At 43.5% G+C, this 26,541-nt stretch overlaps 1 protein-coding gene across 1 annotated transcript in view; it reads left to right on the top strand.

The window, feature by feature from the left end:
- Window positions 1-26,541, top strand: part of LOC122797232 (nucleoprotein TPR-like) — a 1,117,229-nt gene that overhangs the window by 238,887 nt on the left and 851,801 nt on the right. The window contains exon 4 of the mRNA XM_044066070.1: window positions 15,581-15,709. Coding sequence (XP_043922005.1) covers window positions 15,581-15,709 — 129 coding nt within the window. The remainder of the gene's footprint in view (window positions 1-15,580; window positions 15,710-26,541) is intronic.

The raw sequence follows: 26,541 nt of genomic DNA, 5'->3' as shown, positions 1-26,541 counted from the left end.
TTGGAAAAAGAAAAAAATGGCCCCCTAATAAAATTGTAATCATACAAATGACACCTCTCAGTAAAGCTGTGATGGATGTCATTTTGGAAGCCAGAAGGCCTAGCACTAGAAAATCTTATGCTGACAAATGGAAGAGATTCTGTTCTTGGAATCAAGCACCAAGGAACTGATACAGCAGAACCCACGTATTCCTCCATATTACAATACTTAACTGAAATGCTTGACAAAGGCCTATTTTTCTCCTCAATCAAAATCCATGCCTCTGCCATTTCGTCTCATTACAATACAGAGCCACCAATCTTTTCTCATCCTTTAATAAAGCAGTATCTTAGAGGAGCCAAAAATTTAAGACCTCCTAGAAGATCACCATTACCTGCATAGGACTTCAATTGTGTGTTGGAAAAGCTCACCCTGCCTCCATTTGAAGCAGCTGCTACCACTGATATAAAGTTCTTATCATGGAAGACAGCTCTACTACTAGCAATTACTTCAGCAAGAAAAGTTTCAGAGCTACAGGCCCTTATGGCTGTAGAGCCTTTTACCCAGACAGGGTGTCTCTGAGGACAAATCTTACTTTTTATGCCTAAGGTGGTTTCCAGTGTGGCTCTTAACCAAGCAATTCATCTGCCAACTTTTTATCCAAATCTGCAGAACAAAGGGAAGAGAATTCTGCATTCCTTGGACGTACACAGGCAGCTAAGGTTCTACTTGAGCAGGACTAAAGCTCTAAGAAAAACTGAACAATTACTAGTGTCGCATGCTGCAGGATCAGAAGGAAAGGCTATATCAAAGCACCAATTTCAAAGTGGATAAGCCACTGCATCTGTTTCTGCTACTTTACACCATGGTAAACCTGTGCCCAAGGGCATTAGGTCTCATTCCACCAGAGCTGCAGCTACTTCAGCAGCCTTTCTCAGAGGGGTAACAACCAAAGACATTCTAGAGGCTGCTACTTGGAGTTCTGTTCACACCTTTACAAATCATTACCATTTGCCTCTTTTCTCCAAGTCCAGGGCAGGCTTTGCCACTGCAGTGCTGCAGGGCCTTATAGCCGCACCTAATGCTGTTTAGCTCCAGCCTCCCAACCATAGCTTTGGGATTCTACCCAAATATGACGAATGCAACAGTGAAAAACGAAGAACATAGTACAGTTGTGTACACTTACCATAAATGTAGATGTTAGAGTGTATTCACTGTTGCAGTCCAGGTTACCCTCCCGCCATTCCCCTGTCATTCTAAAGGTTATCTTTCCTTCTCTATCTTCTACAACCTATGTGGTGTATTTGCTTGTAGATGAAGGTAAAGTTTATATTGATGCATGTATATATATATATATATATATATATATATATATATATGTGTGTGTGTGTATGTATAATTGCTACCGTTTTGGGGGCAGCTGACATCGGGGGCAAGAAAAACTAAAGAAAATGGCGTCTGCTGCATGTTTTTTTACCACTGACGTCATGGAAGAGAAGACAGCAACTGACGTAGGACCCAAGACTTTGGAATTCAGGCCGACTGAGGGCAAACCCGCCAGCAGATTACCCAAATGTAATGACTGCAACAGTGAATACACTGAAACATCTACATTTATGGTAAGTGTACACAACTGTACTTTTTGTGTTTCAGTCAAACTCACAGGCGATTGATTATTCATTGTGAAGTCATATAGATCTTTGTGGCTATGTACGTGTGTATAAACTTAGGTGCAGTAGACAATCTCGAATTACTGAAATGTCGAATTTCATTATTTCAAGACTGAATAGTGGAAAGTGCAGTTACGTGAAACTGCACTATGTCGAATGCAGAAATGTTGAATCCGCTGTCGTGGTGTGCAGTTTGTGGATTTATCTGAGGTTTCAGGTAACTGGTGTTTATGTAAGGGTATTGGGTAGGGATTTTAGTGTGTATAAGTGTGTGTAGTGGAGGTGTTTGTGTGTTTAGTGCGACCTCAGAGTTAGTATATATAAGTAGGGGCATGTCGGGGGCGCAGCCTTATAAGTAGTGTAGGTGTGTGTGTGTGTGTGTGTGTGTGTGTGTGTGTGTTATGTTGTGTTTGTTGTTTAGTTTGTGTAGTTAGGTAGGTGTGTGTGTGCTTGTGTGTGTGTCCTTGTGTGTGTGTCCTTGTGTGTGTGTCCTTGTGTGTGTGTCCTTGTGTGTGTGTCCTTGTGTGTGTGTGTCCTTGTGTGTGTGTGTGTCCTTGTGTGTGTGTCCTTGTGTGTGTGTGTGTCCTTGTGTGTGTGTGTGTCCTTGTGTGTGTGTGTGTGTGTGTGCTTGTGTGTGCTTGTGTGTGTGTGTGTGTGTGTGTGTGTGTGTGTGTGTGTGTGTGTGTGTGTGTGTGTGTGTGTGTGTGTGTGTGTGTGTGTGTGTGTGTGTGTGTGTGTGTGTGTGCTTGTGTGTGTGTGTGTGTGTGTGTGCTTGTGTGTGTGTGTGTGTGTGTGTGTGTGTGCTTGTGTGTGTGCTTGTGTGTGTGTGTGTGTGTGTGTGCTTGTGTGTGTGTGTGTGCTTGTGTGTGTGCACAGTGGTGCCTGTGTGTGCACGCTATGCTGGTGTGTGTTATGCCTGTGCTTTCTGCAGTTTTGGGTTTTCTTGTATGTGGGTTTTAAACTATTTAGTCTCGAAATACTGAAATTCGACATTTCACTATTTCAAGATTGTCTAGTGATCCCATGTACCTACATACACACACACGTAGAGAGACGGAGAATATAATATAGATAAAAAACTGGATATAGATACATATGCAAGTGGAAAATATTTTCTAGTTGTTGCCATTCCAAAAAACAGGATGGTCTTCAACCCTGTCTGCCTGTAGTTCTTGATTATTTGTGAGTTGCTGTCCTCTGGCCTTTATTTACTCCATCATGGTTGTCTGCCTTTAGATCTCCACTTCCAACTATTCTCATGTTAAGCAGTTTTTGAAAGGGATTTTGCATATGCATCCACCTAGGGAAACATGTGGCTCCTCTTTGGACACTCAACTTTGTGCTTGAAAAGCTTAGTCTCTCTTTTTGAAATGGCTCATCAGACCATATTTAGGTTCTTAACATAGAAGACCTTTCACTCATTATTCTGACATTTGCTAGGAGAGATACGTGCACTTATAGCACTAACAGTGAGTCAACCCTCTCATTTTTCACAAGGACATTTTTTTTCTTTAAAGAACTATTTTTTTTATGCCTAGTAGTCTGTTTACTTTGCCAGACTATTAATCTCCTTGTCCTGTTTCCTGAACCCAAGAACAACAGAGGAAAGATTCTTCACACTCTAGATGTGCACAGGCAGTTCAGATACTGCTTAGACAAAACTCAAGCCTTCAGGAAAGCTTGATCAGCTTTTTGTCTTCTATGTATATAAGGGGAAAGGACAACATATGTCAAAGCAGACTATTTCCAGGTTGTCTCAGGCCATTACCGTCTGTTATATTCTTCATAATCCAGTTCCAGCATGTTTAGGGCCCAAGTATTCTAGAGACAGTAATGAGGTCTTCTGTACATAACTTTACAAAGCACTACAAACAAGATTCCTTCTGTAGGTCCAGAACAGCCTTTGCTAGGACCACCCTTCAGGGACTCCTGCAGCCTTAAAGGAAAACTCCACCTTCTCATACAGTTTAACTCAAGTCTTGGTTGCCTTTGTCTCTACAGTACGATTCCAGTACTGTGTAGATACTTGAAACCTGCTTGTACTTTCTAAAACTTTCATTTCCTTGATTTGGCATCAAAGGAAAGGAAAGACCACCCACTTTTTTTAAGCATAACTTCTCACATAAGTTGCAGAGGAATTTGTCTATACCTGCATGATATATCATAGACATTTCTAGTCAGGACCGCTTAGGCTGCTTTAAACAAGACAGAGATGTGTGAAACTGTTTTCAGTTGCAGAGTGGAAGAGAACTTAGTGATTCATAGCTGCTTCCAGTGTAGCCAGGCCTTTCATAGCACAACAGAGCAATTAGAACAGTCAATGGTTCAAAGGCAGCCATCACCTCTTGACAAATTTACATGAACAGCATTACAGTGTAGAAATGCTAAGCTTTAAACTTTAAATGTTTGATGCTTGTACGGTACATTTTATGATGACTTGAATGTAGTATCAAAGATGTCTGTGACATTTAGAGAAGTCAGAAAATACTTTTTCTTGTAATTCTTGTAAAGTTTCGCACCTTGTAGGTGCACCACAAGTGTAGGGGGGAGTGGCTGTCAGTTCATCTTGGGCTACAAAAAGATACTTTGAGCAAAGGCCTGCAATTTAGCAACTGATGTGAAGTTGTTCTATCTCGCCGTCCATTCTTTACTGATGGGTTTGGAGCCGATCCCTCGGCTCCGAGTCAGCACCTACTGCAAAGCTCGAGGATTTCTAGTAGCTCGAGGCCAAGTCCCTATCCCATAATGCACCCTGAGTTACCTCAGATCTAGTTTGCCGCTACAACTGATCGAAGGTCCTTGCTAGCTCCGGCCAGTAATAAATTTATTATCTTTCTATTTTTAGGTTTTATTATTGGATTATCATTAAAATAGTTAGATATTAAGATAGGCTCTTAAAGCCTTTTCTGTAGTGCTCCCTTCCCTGTGTGTTTTTCTTAGCTTTATATTTAGCCTCATTTTTTTCTGATAGGCTTATTTAAAATTTCTGACTAAAAAATTGCTTGTTCATTGACCTTTTGTCACTTCTCTTATTAGCATAGTATAGTGTGATTACTTAGTGTATAGTAACTGTTTATTCAGTGACCTTTTGTCACATTTTTTCAACAGCATAGTATTTTTACACTTCACTTGCTGTTCAGATTATCTGTTTAATCATTGTGTGTGTGTGCTTGTTAGCCTTAATTTTAGGCTTGTGTGGTTATCTTAGCCTGTTTTTTATTAGAAGGCTTTTGAGTAGTTAGCCTTAGTTAAGGGTTTTGTGTGGGTGGTTGGGTGTGGGTGTGTGTGTGTGTCGCACTGATAGCCTGGTTTTCATTAGAAGGCTAATTTATACTTGCTGTTGTTGGGTGTGTCCACTTCTGTCATGGCTGATGACAAAGACAAACACCCTAAGTCAGGGTTTAAAAAAATGCCCTAAATGTGTACAAAAGATGTCTGTTACTGACTGGCATGTGAATTGTGTCTACTGCTCTTGGGTGCCTTGCTCTTAAAGAAACATGTTCTATATGTCATTCTTTTTCCTCTAGAGTCCTCCAACAGAGAAAAAGGAAGCTTATTGATAGGGGGTTGTTGAAACCTTCTTTCCAGGAGGCTTTGAGTGACCAGGATGGATCTGGTAAGTCCTCAAAGTTCTCCAAGACTTCTGGAGAATCAAAAAAATCAAGAGAGTCTGTGACATCGGCTCTACAGGTCTCGGAGCAGACTGTCTTTTCTTTTCAGAGCTGGTCTCCTGTCTTGGGACTAGTATCCGAAACTCCTAAATCGCATCTACTCCAGTTGGTATCATCAGTCCGATTATCTTTATCTTCTGTAAGCTTATCTGATTTGGATGTGGATCGGGTGGTGCAGAAGCTTTTATAGGCACCGGCTTTTGCCAAATTATCTGCTCCGACCCAGGAGGCTTTGTAGCCGAAGACCCTTATGCCAGCTATATCTCTTCCTCCTCCGAGCCATGCCGGTCTTTCTGAGCTGGAGGAGTCGGACCTGCTGATTGTGGAGCCTTCGGAGCCGACACCTGCTCCAATGTCTTTGGCTCCATTCACTCTGATGTCCTCAGCACCGATCGAGGACTCTAGGAGCCGACACTCTCTGGTCAGGTCCGGGGACGATAGTCGAACTGACTTGTCGGTTCCAACTCTGCCTCTCGGGGCTTCGGCTCTTACCTCGGGCTCGGAGCCCACTGTCCTGGTGCCGGGGTATCTGTGGTTTCCTTGGATCCGTCGGCCCCTTTGCATCGGAGCAGAGGTGCCTTCAATGCTATGAGGAGAGTTATGTCTCCCAAGACATCCTCAACTTCAGGTCCGGCTTCTTTATCCCCTGAAGTGCCTGTGTCTGCTTGTGCCTCACAGATCCTTGCTAAGTGCAAAGACTCAGAGCCTCAGGAAGGCCCATTGGATGGCCCATGCTCTTCCGAGACCTCCCCAGATGCTCCCACTGATGAGGTTCCCAGGAAGAGTGTGTATAAGAGGAAACATTTGGACTCCCCTCAGGAGTCATTAACATCTGACACCGACTTGGATGAATCAGAAGGGTCCCCCTCTGAGGATATCTCATTTGCTGAGATACTGGAAATCCTTAGGCAGAGGGATGACTGGCAGTCAACCAATCCTACTGAGGATGAGTCAGTCCTCCTGAAGGCTTTCTGGTCTCAGCCCTCCACCTCTTGGGTGTCTCCGCCCTTCGATGAGCTTATGCAGCTGGTCTTACGAAGGACATGGGAGTCTCTGGGTACTATGGAGCCTGTCCCTAGGAGGCCTGCTAAGTTCATATCTGCCCCCCTAGATAAATCCTTCTTGACAAAAGGTGTGCCAGTCAATGCCATGGTGTTGGTGGCAGCCACCAAAAAGGAAGTGTCTGAAACTTCCTCATCTATCTAGCCTCCTAACTGAGACTCCAGGATCATGGATAGATATGAGAAGCACATGTTCAGCGACTTTGTTTAACTGTTTAACCCATTTTACCAGACTACAAAGAGATCTCCTTAAAGAGCTGGGAGATGCTGTTCAGGGTACAATAGCTGCAGGAGCTACAGACAAAGTTGCCGCCCAGCTTGCTACCCTCAATTCTATAGTGAACTCGTCCATGCGCCTCATTTCTAATGCAGCTGATGGAATGAGTAGGGCAGCTGGTACAGGAGTTGCTCTTAGAAGACACTCCTGGATGCGCCTGTGTTCCTTCGTGGAGCCCTTCAAGTCATCCTTCGTGAATACCCCCTTTGATGGCTCATCCTTTTTCGGGCTTAAAGTCAAACCTTAACCATGTATGAGCAGGACGGAAAGACACTGCCGTTGGGGTCTGTTTTTCCACCCCTACCAGACCCTACCCCAAGGGTCAAAGGTGAGGGAAAATGTGGTTCTGAAAAGCCAAAGAAGCCTTTCAGGACACATGTGGTGAAATCCCCCTCCAGGAGCAGAGGAAAGGGCAATAATGGAAGATGCTGCCCTCACAGCAGAGGGGGTCTGCAACACCAGGGCGACAGAGATCACTTCTTTGGGAAGCCCTACCAGTGGGTCACTTTTTTTGTATCCAGACGCCCAAAATAATAAACTACAACTGGGTACAAAGTATCATTTCCAGAGGATACTTCATCCCATTTACCACACCCCCTCCACCTACAAAGAAAATCCTGGACGTTCCACCCAGTTACAGGGAACAAGCAGCAGGAGAGGTCCAGATGTTGCTAAAAGAGTCATTCAACCAGTCCCAGTAGACCACACAAGATCTGGAACTTACTCAAGATTCTTTTTAGTTCCAAAGAAGACAGGAGACTGGAGACCTTTATTGGACCTCAGCAGACTAAACAAATCTGTAAAGAAAGAGAAGTTTCGGATGGTCACTCTTCAGTCAATGCTTCATTTCTTATGGAAAGACAATTGGATGTGTTCGATCTCCAGGATGTGTACTACCATATAAAAATGGCAAGGCCATCCAGAGATCATCTGCGCTTTTGGCTGGGAGACGGTCATTACCACTTTCGAGCTCTGCCCTTTGGTCTCACTACATCTTGAGGCAATGTTACAATTGCCTCATGTACACAGACAACCCACTCCTTCTCCCACAAAACACAAATACATGTGATAGATGCAACTATATAGCCAAACTGGAGGCTGAGCTCTCTCAACTCAGGACTGGCAAGACCAGACAGGAGGAGAAGGAAACCACGCACACCACAAACCCAGTTTCACATAGAACTATCACAACTGCAAAACAAACACATAAACACACAAAGACATACTCGGAGGCACTGATCAAAAATCTACCAAAACTACAGAGGCCTCCAAAGCAGACACCCAAGCAACTGCCACCTCAAGACATAAGACATGCAACACATAGTTCTCAAAGTCAGTGTGCTAAACAGTCACAGCCCTTAAGGCCAAACACAATGCCAGACACACTTGTTATGTGACTCCATAGTCAGACACACTGACGTCCCACTCACCAGACTGAACAAGGAAAAGATCACAGTAAGCTGCCTGTCAGGCGCTAGAATCCGCCACATAACACAAGCACTCAGGTCACTTCACAGCAAGTACAAGTATGACTCAGTCATTGTCCATGCCGGTGTGAACGACCTGAGACGTACCTCCCTGGACTACATGAAAAGAGACATAGAGTAGCTCGCAGATTATGTAGCCCAGGCCGGTATGACCCTGACCCTGAGCAGTATCCTACCCTCACCAAGAATGATGCCACAATACAGAGACAAAATGATCAGCTTTAATAATTGGCTTAATTACTGGTGTCATTCTAAGGGGATCCAATGTCTGTCTGCCTGGGATGACATGCTTGACAAGCCACGCTGCTTCGCAAGGGACGGCTTGCACCTGACACCCCTGGGCTTCCGGATATTGGCAAAGGCTCTTGCCACCCCCATAGTGCCTTTCTTAGGCAAGGCTCAAATGATAAACCTACCGCCCTAGAAAACAAAAATGGAGAAAAACTAAGGGTAATACTGCTCAATGCCAGAAGTCTAAACCTCAAGATGCACGCCCTCGAAGCCCTCCTCAGTATGGAGAACATCGATGTCTGTGCTGTGACTGAAACCTGGTTCAAGGCTCCTGAGAGCACCCCAGCACTATCAGGTTATACCTCATATCATGCTCCGCCCCAAAATCCGGACCGAACCACAAAAGGAGGGGAGTATCCATATTCATAAAGGATACCCACACCTCCAGGTTAGTGGCAACGCAGAAGCATCAGAGACCATCCAGGTGCAATTAACCATAGGTAAAACTGCCCTACAGTTTGTAACATGCTACAGACCACCTTCTCAAACTCAGGAAACCCACACAGCCTTCCTGAAGACACTGGAGAGTATGAATGTCTCTCCAAACACCATCATATTGGGTGACTTCAACTACCCAAACATAGACTGGGAACATTACTCAAGCCCCAACACCCTAGCCCAAAGGTTCCTGGAGTTCATAAACTCAAATGCTATGGAACAACTAGTCACCATTCCCACAAGAGGAGAAAATATACTAGACCTGATCATCACAAACATGGGGACAAAATGCTCCACACCGAAGTATATCCCTCATTGGTGAGATCAGACCATAAATTAATCTCACTGGAGATCCACATCCCGCCCCACCCCAGCAGAAAAGACCACAGTGGAGAACTTCTCAAAAGCAAACTTCACACTTCTTAAGACTGGAGTGGTATCCTTCAAGGCCCCGAGCCAGTGGAAACCACAACCCACGCTGCTGAAACCCTTACAAATGCCTTCTACGAGCACCTCCAGGAATGTATGGATCAAGCAATCCCTAATAAAATCAAGACCCTTTCCACCAAAGGCAGGCCCGGTCTGGTGGACCCCAGCCATAAACAAACTCTACAACAAGAGGAGAAAGCTACTACATGACAGAGTAAAATCCCTAAAAGGGAAGGCATCTCTGATCAATACTAGCAAAAAACTACGATCACTCATAAAATCATCCAAGGCCAACTTTGAGAGAAAAATCGCTAATGACACAAAAGACAATCATAAGGCCTTCTTTAGCTATGTTAGAAACCTGGATGGAAACTCCCAGATATGCTCAGAATTAGTCCAAAATGATAAAAAAATCACTGAGCCCACAGACATTGCCAACATACTGGCAGACAGGTTCAGTGCAAATTTCTCCCCCAAAAGGAGAAATATCTATCCCACCAGAGTCTAGCCTCCCAAACATCTCAGATGCCCAGGTGAGAGCTGCTCTCTCTAAAGCAAAAACACAGCATCAATGGGACCGGATGGTGTCCCCGGCTGTGTGCTACACGAACTCAATGAGGAACTAAACCCACACATAAGGCTGCTGTTTAATCTTAGCCTTACTACAGGATAATGCACTCCAAAGAATGGCGACGGCAACTGTGGTCCCACTCCACAAAGGCGGTGCTTCTACGGACCCTGAAATTACCGCCCATAAGCTTGATGAGCCTTGTCTGCAAAGCTATGGAGAGGATCATAATGGAACTCATAAATAAAGACATTGGGGACCTACAGACACTGGATCCTACCCAATTTGGCTTGGTCAAGGGCAGATCCTGCCTCTTGAACTTGGTCGACTTTTGAAACAGTCACTAAGGCCATTGATGAGGGTAAGGCAGTTCACACAGCCTACCTTGACCTAGCAAAAGCTGCTCACACAATACCCCACTCGGGCATCATAGAAAAGCTCACCAGCTTAGATGTAAACCCATATGTCACAAGATGGGTTGCAAACTGGCTCAAGGACAGAACACACAGGGTTAGAGTTGCTGGTGCCATGTCAGACTCTAAGCCGGTCACGAGCGGTGTCCCACAGGGCTCAGTCCTGGGCCCCCCTCTTGTTCGGCATTTATTTTTCTGAAGTGCAGGCAAAAATAGGGGGATTGTGGCTGACAAAATTTGCAGATGACTGCAAACTGGGCACCATAATTGACACTCCATCAGACACAGACATCCTCCAGAGAGGTCCCATAGAAATGGATAACTGGTGCCAGAGCCATGGCCTTAAGCTAAATGCCAAAAAATGTATAGTCATACCCTTTGGGAAAAACAAGGTAACCCCTAATTACCACATAGGTGGTAATCCATTAAACACGGAAGAAGTTATCAGGGACCTGGGGACCCAAGTTGACAGTAACCTCTCTTTGACACTCACATTGCCAAAGTGGTTAGGAAGACCTTCTACATTGCCCACCTGATCATGAAGGGATTCACATCCAGATCAGGAGAGGTCATTGTACCCCTGTACTCTTCACTTATCAGACCAATGATTGAGTACAAAGCCCCATTCGGAATGTACCTTACCCGACACCTGCAGCAGTTGGAAAGACCCCAAAAGTTCCTCACCAAAAGGATAAAGGGGCTCAAACATATGTCATACGATGCCCGACTGAAGAAACTCCAGCTCTATTCAGTCGCATACCGTCTGCTCAGAGGTGATCTGTGCCTGACATACAAGGCCATGTCCAACCCGGAACTAATGGACATGCTCCACCTCAAAAAATCCAAATCCACCAGAGCCACGAGAGCAAGAGACTTAAACCTCAACACGGATCTAAATAGGACATGCTGGAGGGACAGATTCGTCACCCAGAGACTCCCTACACTATGGAACAGAATCCCAGTCCATGTGAGGCAGAGTCCCTCACTGACTCTGTTCAAGAGAAATCTTGACGAGTGGATGGGAGATCGTAGGTTTACCCCGGGAATCATCTCTGTATCACTGCTGGACAGAGGCACAGCAAACTAATGGGTATAGTATTCTCATCCTAAGGGGTGGTGAAAGCCACACACACACTCTGGCTAGGCTTATAAATGCCCTAGGGCAGATAGCCTAGTATGAACCTATGAACCTATACAGCTCCCAGAGTGTTCACCAAATGCGTAGCAGTGGTCATGGCTCACCTGAGATGTTTAGGATTCCAGGTATTTTCGCACCTAGACGATTGGCTCCTTACCCGCCACCGCTATGCATCAACTCATTCAGGCCAGGGAGTCCACTCTGTCACTTTGCAGTCAGCTGAGTAGTACAATAAACTCAGAAAAATCTGCCTTGTCACCATTGCAGCATATCATCTTTATAGGAGCAGAATTGGACACCACCACGCTAAGGCTTCCAGCAGAAAGTGTCTTACTTTTCTGCCAGCATGTCCTCATTCTGATATTCAAAAACAAAGCCCTAGCATCAGAAGTTCTGAAATTGTTAGGTTTGATGGCAGCAGCAATTCTAGCCATACCACTGTGTCGTACGCACATGCAGATACTACAGTGGCTGTTGTTCATTCAATGGTCTTACCAAGAGCTCCCCCATGTCTCACATGATAATGGTCACAAATTCCTGCAAAAAGGATCTTCAGTGGTGGTTGACCTCACTTCATGTTGCGATAGGATGCTCATTTGTGCTACCCCTCCAGCTGCCACAGTGACCACAGGCGCTTCCCTGATAGGGTGGGGGCATTTTCAGGGAAAGACAGCCCAAGGCACATGGACCGATCAAGAGACACATCTGCATATCAATGTCCTAGAGATGAGAGCAGTACTTTTGGCATTGCAGTACTTCCAGAACTTTCTTCCTCTGTGTACGGTTGCAATTCAGATGGACAACATGTCAGTGGTCTGGTATTTGAACAAACAAGGAGGAACCAGATCATACCCCCTTTGTCACGAGGCCCTCTAAAGAGCATGGCAGTGGGCTATTTCCACCCAGCGCTTTCTGTTGGCAATGGACATCCTAGGGAAATCGAGCAGAGCAATTTTGTTGCCCCACGAGTGGTCCCTCAAGATGGATATAGGGGACAGGATATTCCGCAGGTGGGGCCAGCCTTGCTGCGACCTTTTTGCCAGTCACATGAACACCAAATGCAGAAGTTATTTTGCCCTGATTCCCCCTCCAGGAGAAGCCCCAAGGGACTCGCTTGTTCACGACTGGCCCCTGGGTCGTCTCTATGTATTCCCACCAATCCCGTTGATACCCAAGGTACTACAGAAAGCCAAGGCCCTGGGAAGGACCATCATTCTAATAGCTTCCTATTGGCCTTATCAGATTTGGTTCCCCTTCCTTCGACTTCCATCTTTTGGTGGACCCCTGGATTCTGAGCCCAGTTCCAGACCTAATGAACTCGTCAAGGGAACTTCATCCCTCTCTGCAGTCCCTGAAGCCGACAGCTTGGCTGCTCCAATTCCCATCATTGCCAGGTTCTATAACCTTTCTAATGAGACGAAGCAAATTCTCCTATCCTCCCACAAATCATCTGAGGAAGCTGTATCTCAGCAAATGGAAAAAATTTTCTATATGGGCCTCAAAAAACAATATTGATCCTTACCAAGCCCCTATGGCCTCTATTCTAGAATTCTTAACAATGATATTTAATAAAGGAGCTGCAGCAGGTTTTCCATATAATTCTTCCACCATTTGAACCAGCTTCCTCATGTGACCTCAGATTTTTGTCATGGAGCACCATCTTTTTTAGTGGTTATTACTTTTGCTCGCAGAGTGATTGCCGCAGTGGTACGGCGGTAGCGTTGTTACCTCACAGCAAGAGGTTCTCCCGTTCTATTTTCGGCTGGGCTTGGGAGTGCCTTCTGTGTGGAGTCTTAATGTCCTCCACGCGGTTGGGTAGCGTTCAAAAGACATGCGTGCGTAAATGGGTGTGCCTTTGTTGAAGGTTGGGCGTCGAGCTGGCACCTCGGCGTTTCGTAAAAATCTACTGCCAATCATTAGCGGACTAGAGTTCCACTGTGGTGACCCCTTACCAGGAAAATCCGAAAGACAACCAACAACAACTTTTGCTCACAGTGTGTCAGAGCTTCAGGCCTTATCCATCAAGCATCCTTATTTGATTTTTCATGCTGACAGAGTCTCACTTCGAACAAACCCCACTTTCTTACCCACAGTTTGCACTGAAACTAATCTCAACCAAATTATTGTTTTGCCAGTTTTCTTCCCCGGCCATTCCAACAATTTAGGGTACATGCTGCACAAAATTGATGTTCGCAGACAGCTCAAATTTTATTTGGATAAAACAAAAGATTTCAGGAAATCAGACTAGCTTTTTGTTTCATTCTTAGATTCCAGGAATGGTATGCCAGTGGCTAACAAACTCTGTCTAAATGGTTATTTGATTGCATCACCTTTGCTTATTCAGCTGCCAATATGCCCTTGCAGCATAAAATTAAATCTCACTCAACCAGAGCAGTTACTACATAATCTGCTTTTTCTGCCAGACGTCCTATTGATAACATTTGCGCAGCAGCCACTTGGTCAAAACTTCATACCTTTATCACTCATTCCAAAGTTGACAGGGCCTCTAGGGACAGGGCCTCCTTTTTTGGCTCCACGGTCCTGAGAAATACACTCCCGTGAGCCACCCGAGGTTGATGGTGCTTGGGATGCTACCCATCCGTAAAGAATGAACGGCGAGATAGAACAACTTCACATAAAGAAGTTATGTACTTACCATAATGTTCCAAGTGAGTTGTTAATCTCGCCTTTATTCTTACGTCCCTCCCTCCTACCCCCTCCTGGGCTTTCAGAAGACAGAGATGGTATATCCTTCCTGGTCACTCAGCCCTTCTATACTTTGTCTTATGGAGTTATAGAATGACATATGGTATTATTTTACACAGCAAACAAGATTGGAGGTAGCTCAGGGTGCATCATGGGATAGGGACTTGGCCTCAAGCTACTAGAAATCCTCAAGCTTTGCAGTAGGTGCCGACTTGGAGCCGAGGGATCTGCTCCAAACCCATCAGTAATGAATGAAGGCGAGATGAACAACTCACATGGAACGTTATGGTAAGTACATAACTTCTTTTTTTGGTTGCAGCTGTATAATTCCTTAGTATACTGTAAAACAATCCCGGAGACACAAAAATAATTCCTTAGTATACTGTAAAACAATCCCGGAGACACAAATGAGGACCATTCAAGAAATAAAAGAAACAGTCCCGTTACAGACAGTATACAAGATAACAGTGACTGACACTAATTCCACTATATGTTAATGGAATGGGACTACACCACTGCTTCCTTATGACTAGCATGACGCATATAAAGTAGACTTGAAATGGATTCTGAGAAAGAGAAAGGCTTGAAGAAAAATAAGATCAAATTGATATGTCAAGCCCCATTGACAGCCATTTTGCAGAAAACATTAAAATTCTGTAAGAAGCAATGATATTAAGATGTTAAAATAACACAGAAAACAGAAAGAGTGAAACAATACATTTTTTAAGTTCTAAGACAGAGTTTTCCTTTAATTTTATTGGCTTCTTTCCTTCTTAGTTTCTAAGCAATGCGTACTATAGCCAAACGTCTTTGTTACTGCTACAGTGATCTATATGTTGAACAATTGTATGTGCGTGTACATACAGTATATGTTCGTATAGATCACTGTTGTAGTAGCCTGCCTTCTTCCCAGACCCCTTTATTCTGTTTTTTTTTTCCTTTTATTTTGCTAGGGGTATGAATGTATATACCCTTGTGTGCATAGTTTACTGTTGGTTTGGTTTCCTACTCCTAGTGTTGTTATTTCAGAGCTTTTGCCTTCCTTTTTTCCTTTTTTTAGGCAAAAAAAAGCTGTTAAGAGATTTATGTTGTAGCTGTCAATTTATGGAGCTTCTCTCAAGTTCCAGACAGAGTGCATGAAAGACACCCAAGAGCTTTGAAAGCTGGCCAGTCACAGGGGTTAGGATCCATATAATCTAGACTACTGCAGCATTGATGTATTGGAACAATTTCCTTTTATGGTAAATTTAGTTTGACAATTGTACTTTCCCTGTAAATGAGGGCTTTTGCTATTTTTGTATAACATATTTTCTTGGAATTTCACACCATGCAGTTTGACCTTTATTTGAACTCAGTGTAACCTTTATGTTCATGGGGTTCCTGCTGTGAAGAAAGTACAGCATAATAATGTCATGTAGTAGGTGGTTTAATGGGATTTTTGTCATTTTGCAGAATCTGTGGCGCAGACTGAGGCTAAAAGTCCTGTTCCTGTTCCTGTTCCAGTGAGTGGCACTGAAGAACCAAAGTCTCACTATGAGCTGTCAGAAGTCAAACCCAGTGGAAGCTCTGAAGAACCCATAGGTAAGGCATGGAGAACCTAACATTTATAGTCTTGAAATTTCTAATTTACTGCAGAAATAAGACTCCTAGCTTATTTTCTACAACACAGAAAAAAAAGTAAAGAAAACATTCTTACCTAGAAGGACCAATTTTAATTGTATCTATTTGAGCCACAGTACATCTAACTGAAAGAAGTTAATGCACATCCCCATTACTTCTCTCACTTGTAGATGCTGCTGCTAGTAGAAGTCCTTTCATTCTCGTAGCACGATGTCCAGTGAACTCTGCAGACTTTACATGAAAAGTATTTCTGAGCTCATTAGCTAAGAAAGCATACAACTCATAATTTTTTCAGGATTGTCAAACTAAATAAATGTCAAGCACAGATTTTTCAGTGTGTCAGAGTTTGTGTGCATAGGTATGTACGTCGGAGTAAAGTCCTAATTTCATACACAACTTGTCTGTCATTCTTAGCAGAGCTCTTAGTTATACAGAGCAAGACTGCACCCTGTACTAGGGTTGTTACCGTCCTGTGTGGCAGTATTAGAGAGGTGCCACTTTTATATTTTTCCAGTGGCACCCATCCTCTCTCTCTGCTCACTGGATTAAACTTCATTTCATCTGTTTTCACAGGTCGTCTAATTTTTAGTGGCATTTGGATATCCTAGATAAAAACAAGTGTCTGTATCTTAACACAGTGACCAACAACTTCACCTACAGTGGCTTTTGTTAGGAACCAAAGCACGATACCCTTAACTGCCTTATCCATACTTCCTTTGACTTCACTGTTAGGAAGTTTGGAAAATTGTCTGTACTGCCGTAGTTCTAATATGAAGAAAATGTCCTCTAAGAATTGCTTTTTTCAGATGAAGCTGCCTCACCAGAACACAAGAGAGGAATTCCAAGATAGGCACAATGACAGGTACTAAGAAACAGGGGTAGAAGTAAGTGAGTCATACAGAAATAATGAGAGCCACTGTCTGCTTTGCTTCAACCATGTCTGATTTGTTTTGACTTGCTTTCTGCAGGAAAAGTGCCCAGTGGCTCCTCTACCTGCAAGTCAAGCAAGGCTACATATGATAAGCCCTAGTGCCCATCAAGTCATCAAGACTAGCCTTAAAGGCAGTTAAAGCACTAATTTGCTTACCTGTAGTGATAACTTATTTCATAGGATGGGAATACATTGAGTTTGGAACCTATCCCTCCAGCACATCTTATTTGTTGGTGTAAATTTAGGCCCTGATATGGGTGTTTATAAATATAAACTGATTTTCCAAAGAAATAGGAGATCAAATAGGACTGTATCTTTAACAACTCAAAAAGTGAAATACGTCATCTTGGAGCAGCTGGTAGGTACTGAGTATAAGGAGAGTTGGGCTGATCTATCAGGGTAGTTAAGAGTTTTGAGTTCTTTAATTTTTTGGTGGAAGAGGTTAAAAACTGTTGGGTCCATTCCAGTCGAGCAGTATGCTTGGATATGTACTTACCAAATGGGTATTGTATTTGATAATGGGTGTGGTAAGGGAAGTGTAGTGGTAAGACCACTTATTTGGATCTTGAAGGTATTCCTTTGGAAATGAACTAGGCCAGAGTGGATTTCCTGGGTGTGATCGAGTCATGATAGAGTGAGAGCACGTTGTCCACATAAGTACTTAGATCTCTTATGACTGTATCTCTATAGAGGAGGGCCGCTTATTAAACGGCAGGAGGGAACATCTTTTTTTGAACACTACTATACTGCACTTTTTTGCATTTAGTTTGAGACTGTTTTCAGTACACCAGGTATGTGCATATTCCAGCCATTTTTGGAGTAGTTTAGTATTGGTGGATGAGCGGATAAAAGTGCTCAGCTTGTAGTCAACAGCAAACTTAGTCTAGCTCAATTCATGGATATTAGCTTAGATGTCTGCAAAGTAAATGTCAACTAGGAGAGTCTAGCTCTGATCCCTGTGATACCCCCCTGGTTGCAATTTACATTCAGAGAGGGTACCAGCAAATTTCATTACTTGTACTTAGGAGCTGTTAGATAACCAGTCTGCAATCTGTCAAATAGACATAGAGATTTATATTGTTTGCCTTATCTTTTCAGTAATAGCTAGCAGTGGGGAACAATATAAAAATCCGTGATCAGGTCAAGATAAGTGGCATGCACAGAGTGACCACTGACCACAGCCTCTGTATTCTTTCAACAAAGTCTAGTAGGTTCAGAAAACAGACCTCCTCTTTACAAAACCAAACTGAGTGGAGGCGAGATCAGTTAAATTACCTGTGTGAGAATAAATGAGTTTTGTTACAATTTGTTCCATGGCCTTTCTTTATAAGGCTGCTGAGTCTGAGTTGTAATTAATTAACTGAATCTGTGGGGGGAGGGGCACCCTTGTGTGTAGGATTCACAGTGGCAGTTCCAGCATCAGGGACAAGTCCTGTTGAATAGGCTGAGGCTGAACAGTTTAAGTAGAGGCTTAAATATTGCATATTTGGGAAGGATTGGCATAATGGTGAAAGTCTTTCCTCAGAGGTACAGCGTTTGACTCTGACCTCTAGTTGTTGGTAGGATTGTAATTGTGTACAGACTGATAGCCTAGCATTTGCCTGTGAACCTGTTAATGAGCATGCAGCCTGGTACGTTTTCTGGTGCCATAGAAACATAATTTTTAGCTTTGACAGGGATTCTAAGATGTGATGTCCTTCTATTCCTATGTTGCAGTATTCTAGATGTGGGATTTTCTGCCCTCAGGCGACTTTTACGTCTGCTCCTATACAAAAGCTTCAGTTGCAGTGTGCATGGGACGTCACACATAGGGCCATAAACCAGGGCCCTTAATATGACGTCTGCACACAGTCCTCAGAACGTGTCAGCAGCAGATGACATTCGCATCGTACAATCGCCTCTTCACAGATGTTGCAGCTTAAAGATAAAGTAGCCTGTTGGATTTCTAATTTTCTTATTTTTGCCAGTTGTTATTGCTAATGCTTGGTTGTTGTAGCCTTTAGCTGATGTCAGGGAAAAAGGGAAAGTGCCAGTGCGGGCTCCAGATACCCCATAAAGACACCTATGACAGGTGTGATGCTCTTCATGTTTCACTGTTGCAATCATTACATTTGGGTTATCTGCTTGCAGTAGCCCTCAGTCAGCCTGATTAACAAAGTCTTGGATCCTGCGTCAGTTGCTGTCCCTTCTTCCATGACGTCAGGTCATCAGGGGTATAAAACATGCAGCTGACACCATCACATCAGTCTTTCTTGCTGTGCAGTGCCTGAAGCAGAAGCAGTTCGCAAGTGCCAGTCGACCGACTCCTGAAATTTTCGTTTTTGAGTTTCAGAACCGAAGTCTTCAGCTAAAGTGAAGTACCTGTTGGGGAAACTTTTTCTTCCTCCTTGCTGATGCCATTAAAAGTTAATAATTGCATTACTTGTGGAAAACAAATACCTCTCAAAGATTTTCATTCGTACTGTATTCCTTGCCTAGGCCCTGACCACAACATACCTTGCTGTCTGTTTTGTGCTTTATTTAATCAGCTCACTATCCGTCATCGGTATATTTTTGCTTCTTGGTTTAATTATCCAGAAATGTCGTTGGTTAGCCATCCGACTACCGGGATTCTGAAAAAAACACAAAGGTAAGGACAGAGACAGGCCGCTGAGGTCCAAAGCTGCCGACGATGCTTCTCCTAAGTCAGTCGCCAGTTCACCGGTACTCGGGTGCTTTCGCATCCCGATACCTGCTACTTCTGACTCGCAGGCCTCTACTGAGACCCAGTCGGAGTCCGGTATGCCGTGAAATGCTTCAACTATGGAACCTGCGGATGTCTCTACCTTGGATGGGTCCAGAGCTGCTGTGCAGGCACCGGCTTCTGAGGGTGTATTCAGGCCTACGGACTTGCCTGTTAAACCAACGCCTCCTTCATTTAGGCCAAAATCTCGAACCATGCCTAAGAAACAGACGCCCAGGCCGCATGCTCAGGCCTCTATGCCTAAAAAACAAATGATAAGAATAACTGAAGATCTTATAACTCTAATCAGGGGAAGCCAATCCCCCCTTCTAAGAGACCTAGGACTGAAGTTGTTTATGATTCTTCTGAACAGGATTCTGATTTTTCTGATTCTTCTGATGATCTGGATTTGCCCGTATCTATTTGAGGATTCTGATGTAAAGGACTCTATTCCCTCTGCTTCCCCTCCAGAGGATTTTTCTTTTGGCGAGTCCTTACATACTCTAAGGGAGAATTTCCACTGGGAAAGCCAGGATTTTTCTGATTCAAAAAAGAGGCTTAGGGATTTCTTACTCCTGCCTCAGCATAGGCCTTTAGCTATATCTCCTGTACTAGACATTGTTGATGATGCCTTTTCAGAATCTAGTTTGGCCCCTGATTCTTTGCCTCCTGCTCCCAGTAAACCTGACCGATATTGCAGTGTTCCTGATTCTCACATGTTCCTTTTTAAAAATCCTATTGCAGATCCAGAGGCTATTTCACAGGGACCCAAGGGCATTAAGGCTTCTACTGCTAAAAATCCTACCCCCTCTGATAGAGACTCCAGGGCGCTGGATAGATGGGGTAAGAAAGCTTTAAACTGCCAGTTTCATATGTTAAAGTATCAACAACATGTTATTGGATTGCTTAAACAGAAAATGTTAATTCCTGACTGTGCTGAAAATAAAGAATTACAGGATTTAATGCATTCTGCTGAACAGGTTGGAAAACATACTTTGCAATGTGGGTTTAATTCATCGGAGGCCTCTTGCATGGCTGCTGTTACTCGGTCTATGCTCAGAAGGCATGCTTGGCTTAAGGAGCAAGGTTTGCCTGATCATGTTAAAGCTAAATTGTTGGATGCTCCCTTAAATCAGGACCGCCTGTTTGGCAAAAGGCTGAGGAAGTTCTTAAAAAGATGGAAGATAAAGCTAGATCTATGCAAACTGTTAAAGATTTCTTACAAGTTTAGCCTCCTAGATTTAGTAGGTACTGGCCCTCTAAGAATTGGTCCTTTCCAGGTCTTTACTGGCCCTCTAAGAATTGGTCCTTTCCAGGTCTTCTCAAGCCAAACCCAGACACAGCAGTAACCCCAGGTTTCAGTCACAAGGGGCACACAAGATTAGGCAGTGGGAGGTTTCCCCACCCAAACCTGGGAGTAGTAAGACTCCCCCCCTATGGAAAACTGTCTCAATGACTTGCTTTTAAAATTACCAAGCACTTCCCAACTGAATGCTCCTTTAGGCAGAAAGATTGGACTGCCGGCCAAAAACTGGGAACTCATTACCCAGGACAAATGGGTTTTAAATATAGTGTCCCAAGGATACAGATTTAATTTCCACATGTTACCAACACCAGGTGGGTAGCCAGATCTACCCCCAACTCAGTGGGCAGAGGCCCAAAAACAAGTACTTTCTCTTTTGAGCATGGGGGCTATTCAACTGGTACCAGAAGAGGAAAAGGGACAAGGTTTCTACTCTAGACTTTTCGTGGTACCCAGAAAAGACCATTCATGGCGTCCTGTCCTGGACCTATCTACTCTAAACACCTTTTTGGAGATTCCAAAATTCAAGATGCTGACTCTTCACCAATTACTGCCTATGCTAGGCAAAGATGCCTGGCTGGCAACACTAGATTTAAAAGAAGCATACCTGCACATCCCAGTCAGGAAATCTTGCAGAAGATACTTGCACTTGAAAGCAGGCTACACGCACTATCAGTTCTCTGCACTGCCCTTTGGCTTATCTGCTGCGCTCAGGGTATTCACAAAGTGCCCAGCTCCAGTTATTGCATTTTGCAGGCAAAGAAATATTCAAATATACCCATACCTGGACGACTGTCGAATTTCTACAGAAAGCCAGGACATATTTTGAATCATCTGGCCTTTGTACAAAGGGTTCTAATTTGTCTGGGGTACACCCTAAACAAAACAAAATCACACCTGGTACCCTATCAAAAATTATATTCCTAGGAGCAAGCTTGAATACAACTTCCCAGATGGCTTACCTCACGCCAGAGAAACAAATTCATTTGACAACCTATTTCAAACAAGTGGCCACAAATACCCTGCTATCTGCAAGACAAATACTGCAAGCCTTGGGGTTCATGGCCTCCTGCATTCTTCTAATTCCATATGCAAGACTGCATATGAGGAAACTACAGTGGTATCTAAAAAGCCTATGTTGTCAACATTCTCAGGATCTAGAAGCACTGATTCCTATCATACATTGCTTAAGCCTAGAGTTCCTTTGGTGGGCAGAGGCCTGTCACCAAAACAAGGGACTACCTTTCACACCACCCCCTGCCACCCAAACTCTAACAGTGGACTCATGGGCTCACCTGGCAGGGAAGTGCATTCAGGGCAAATGGAACCCAAGTCAAATGCACCTGCATATCAATCAAAAAGAAATGTTAGCTGTACAGACTGCTCTGACAGCCTTCAAGGACCATATTCTTCCAGGACAACTAATGGTAAAGACAGACAACACCACTGTTATGTGGTACATAAAAAAGCAGGGGGGTACACATTCTTACCCCCTCTGCAGACTAGCCATGACATTGTGGTACACAGCCTTGAGCTACCAAGTGCACCTACAAGCTCAATCCCTGCCAGAAAAATTAATTATACTGACAGATGGACTAAGCAGAAACCTCATGGACCCACACGAGTGGAAACTGGAACCAAGGATTTTCAACATGTTGACAAGCAAATGGGGAAGCCCAGATATAGACCTGTTTGCCTCTTTCCCAGAACTATACCAATTGGACAAATTTCAGCTTCTAACTGAACCTTGCAGCCTGGCTAATTACATAATCTTTCCTTTACCATCCCTCAGTAAACCTGTGATGGATATCATTTTAGAGGCAAGGAGGCCTAGTACTAGAAAATCTTATGCTGAAAAATGAAAAAAGATTCTGTGACTGGAACCAGTCTCAAGGGATGAGCACAGCAGCTCCCAATTTACCTCAGATTTTACAATACTTAACTGAGATGCTTCACAAGGGCCTGTCTTTTTCCTCCATTAAAATCCATGCCTCAGCCATTTCAGCTCATAACACAGAACCTCCCGGCTCTTCTCTCATCCACTGCTCAAGCAGTTCCTCAGAGGGGCCAAAAATTTGAGACCACACAGGAGAGCTCCAACCCCAGATTGGGACCTTAACTTTGTTTTAGAGAAACTCACTCGACCTCCTTTTGAGCCAGCTGCTACTGCAGACTTAAAATTTCTTTCTTGGAAAACAGCTTTCCTTTTAGCAATCACTTCAGCTAGAAGGGTATCTGAATTACAGGCCCTTATGGCAGTGGAGCCTTTCATCATCTTTCATGCAGACAGGGTGTCCCTCAGAACCTATCCATCCTTCATGCCCAAGGTGGTTTCCAGTGTGGCTCTTAATCAGCCCATTCATTTGCCAGTCTTCTTTCTCAATCCACAGAACAAAGTGGAACGGATACTGCATTCCTTAGATGTGCACAGACAACTTAGATTCTACTTGGACAGGAATAAACCTCAAAGGAAATCTAAACAACTGATGGTGGCATTTGCTGCAGGGGCAGAGGGGAAGGCTATTTCAAAGCAAACCATTTCTAAATGGATAGGCTATTGCATTAATTTTTGCTATAAGCACCATGGAAAACCTATCCCCCAGGGGATCAGACCTCACTCCACCAGGCTGCATCTACCTCTACAGCCTTTCTCAGAGGTGTCCCTACCAGGGACATCCTAGAAGCTGCTACCTGGAGTTCTGTACATACTTTCAGCAATCATTATCATTTTCCAATTTTCTCTAAATCCAGAGCTGGCTTTGCCACTGCAGTCTTGCAGAGCCTTATAGCTGGTCGTAATACTATCTAAATTCCTCCTCCCAACCATAGCTTTGGGAATCTACCCAAATGTAATGACTGCAACAGTGAAACATGAAGAACATAGTATAGTTGTGTACACTTACCATAAATGTAGATGTTCAAGTGTATTTACTGTTGCAATCCTGGTTACCCTACCTCCAGCCCTCTAACTTCTTTTGGCTGTACCTTTACTTTCCTTTACTGTGCTTAAAAGCCTTTTAGGTGTATTTGCTTTTTTGTTGAAGGTATAGCATTGTAATTTTATATTTAATTGCTTCCCATTAGGGTGGCTCTTGACATCTGGGGCAAGAAAAACTGATGTAATGGCGTCTGCTGCATGTTTTATACCTCTGACAACCTGACGTCATGGAAGAAGGGACAGCAACTGACGCAGGACACAAGACTTTGTTAATCAGGCCTACTGAGGGCTACCTGCAAGCAGATAACCCAAATGTAATGACTGCAACAGTGAATATATTTGAACATCTATATTTATGGTAAGTGTACACAACTGTACTTTTTACATGGACAAGACCAAATCCATCAAGAAAACTAACCAGCTGTTTGTCTCCTTTCACCTCAGAGCCCTGGGCAAGGCAGTCCCCAAGCAAACCATCGCATGCTGCATTAGGAAAGCTATTTGCCTCTGCTACTCCCACCATGGAAAGGAACCTCCAGTAGGAATTAAGACCCATTGCACTAGTTCTCTGTCCACCTCCAGGGCCTTCATGAAGGGCCTAGACACAGCATCCATTTTGGAAGCAGCCACTTGGGCCACTATCCACACCTTCACCAAGCATTACAAACTTGACCAAGTTTCCAGAGCTGGGACATGATTCACCAGGGCAATCCTGCAGGATCTTGTAGAACCCTATTCATCTACCACCACCCTCTTATCCGCATAAGCTTTGGTACGCTCCCTCATCTAGAATACTGCAACATAGGAATAGAAGGACATAGAATGTGTGCAGTCTTACCATAACCATCGATGTCCTTCTCTTCCATGTTGCAGTATTCCTTCCCACCCACCAGTTCCCCCAGGTCCTATTCCTTACCTGTCCTATCTATATTACAGTAGGACACCAAGTCACACACTTAAAACCACTGGCATTCCTCTTCCTTACCTGTCCTATCTATATTACAGTAGGACACCAAGTCACACACCTAAAAACCACTGGCATTCCTCCTACTGGGTCTTATTCTCTGCCTGCTGGCCTTCAAGTTCTGAGGATTGTGCGTGCAGATGTCACATTTAAGGCCCCTGGTTTATGGCCCTACGTGTGACGCCCCACGCACAATGCAACAGCAAAGCTGAACCTTTTGTATAGGAGCTGACGTACGAGTCTCCTAAGGGCAGAAAATCCCACATCTAGAATACTGCAACATGGAAGCGAAGGACATCTATGGTTATGGTAAGATTTTACACTATTCTTTCTAAGGTGTTTTCAGAGGAAAATAAATTGTCAGGGATAGTAGGTGCATCAGTGTGGGTAGATGGGGTCAAGTTAACACTGAATTTGTCTACTAAAAATTTGGCTATATGCTTGGGATTGGACTTTGTGGTATTGTTACTCATAAGCACAGTGCATTGTTGAACATTATTCCTTAGTTTTGTGACATAACTGAAGAATGATTCATTGTGGTCTTGAGGGTAGAGGAATGGGGATTTCTTGCAACTTTTTTTAATTATTTCCTTTTTTTGGTTATGCAGATTAATAATGTGCGAGGTAAACCAGAGAGGTTTATTCCTCCTTTTTACCATTAGATGTTGGTAAAATTGGAGGAGAATGTGGCAGCTCTCTCATTAGGGTCCATTTGTCAGGGGATTGTTTGGAATTTTGTGCAGGTCTGCTACAAGCTGAAATAGGCTTCCCCCATAGAAGTCCCTGAAGATGACTTCATTTGGTGGAGGGATGGTCCCATTAAGCTTGACAGAGAAAGTAACTAATTTATGGTCACATTTAACCAGGAATGAGGAGATGCATGGTGTGAGTATGCGGGGGGGGGGGGATGGTAGGTGAAGGAGAGCTAAGCCTCTTGTAGGTAGTTTTACTGTTTACACCAGTGCGTTGGTAGTCTTGGGAACACTGAGCTTGCCTATTTTTTGAAGTACAGCCGAGATGCTCAGTGTTTGGGTAATTGAAATCTTGTAAGAAGGCATTTGATTTCATATTTAACCCCTCAATGATGCTATTAATTTCCATGATCTTAGGTTGCGGTTGATGGAGATTTATATCTTGCAGTTATGCAATAGTTGGATTTGTTAAGGATGATTTGGATCTCCAAGTTAGGATATTACAAAAATGGCTGAATAAAATTTGACAAAACTTTCCACCTTGTTTTCCTCCCAGAAAGTAAGACTTTATTGTTATTCTTTCTGATAAATAACATACTCAACCATACATTTTTCACCATTTGGTTCTAGAATATTTACGACATACCCATTTTTATTTCAGAAAGTACTACAATCCTTGCTGTCTCTCCTTCTCCTACCCTCTTAATACTTAATTCTAAAATACTTGACTTCTGCTTAGATTTTTCAAGCTAGTTACAGTAAGACTGCAAGTACTGAAGTCAAACATCTTTTACTCTTTCACTTTTTCCTTTTTCGGTAGCATCAAATATAGAACCACAATGACGTGATCTTAATGTGTCAAAGGTTTGAATTTTTAGTACCCTTTCCCTTTTTCACTCCTGTCCCTATCTCCCCTTCATAGGAAATTAAAAACTTCCTCCCCGTTTTTATTTCACTCTGAAGACTGTTTCTAAAAATTGTTTCACTAACAAGATATCCTTCGACCTGTTCATTTTTGTACTGTCACTGAAGGGATCATTCATGACTGGTCTTCAACACTGTCACATTCTTCTTGGGTCCAATCGCAGGGGATTGGACCATCTTTGTAAAGTTCAGTCTTGTATTGTTACTTTTATTATTGCCTGCATCACCTTTTTCACAGCGTTCATTGCACATTCTGGAAAACTGCCCCACTTCTCCACGCATGCTGAAATATGCTGAGATTAATTGTTAGCCATTCTTT

The sequence above is a fragment of the Protopterus annectens genome, chromosome 3.part0 (assembly GCF_019279795.1).
Source record: "Protopterus annectens isolate FY-2018-M chromosome 3.part0, PAN1.0, whole genome shotgun sequence".
NCBI classification, from domain to species: Eukaryota; Metazoa; Chordata; order Ceratodontiformes; family Protopteridae; genus Protopterus; species Protopterus annectens.
The sequence above is the reverse complement of the archived record's forward strand: the minus strand, read 5'-3'. Positions and strand labels throughout refer to the sequence as shown.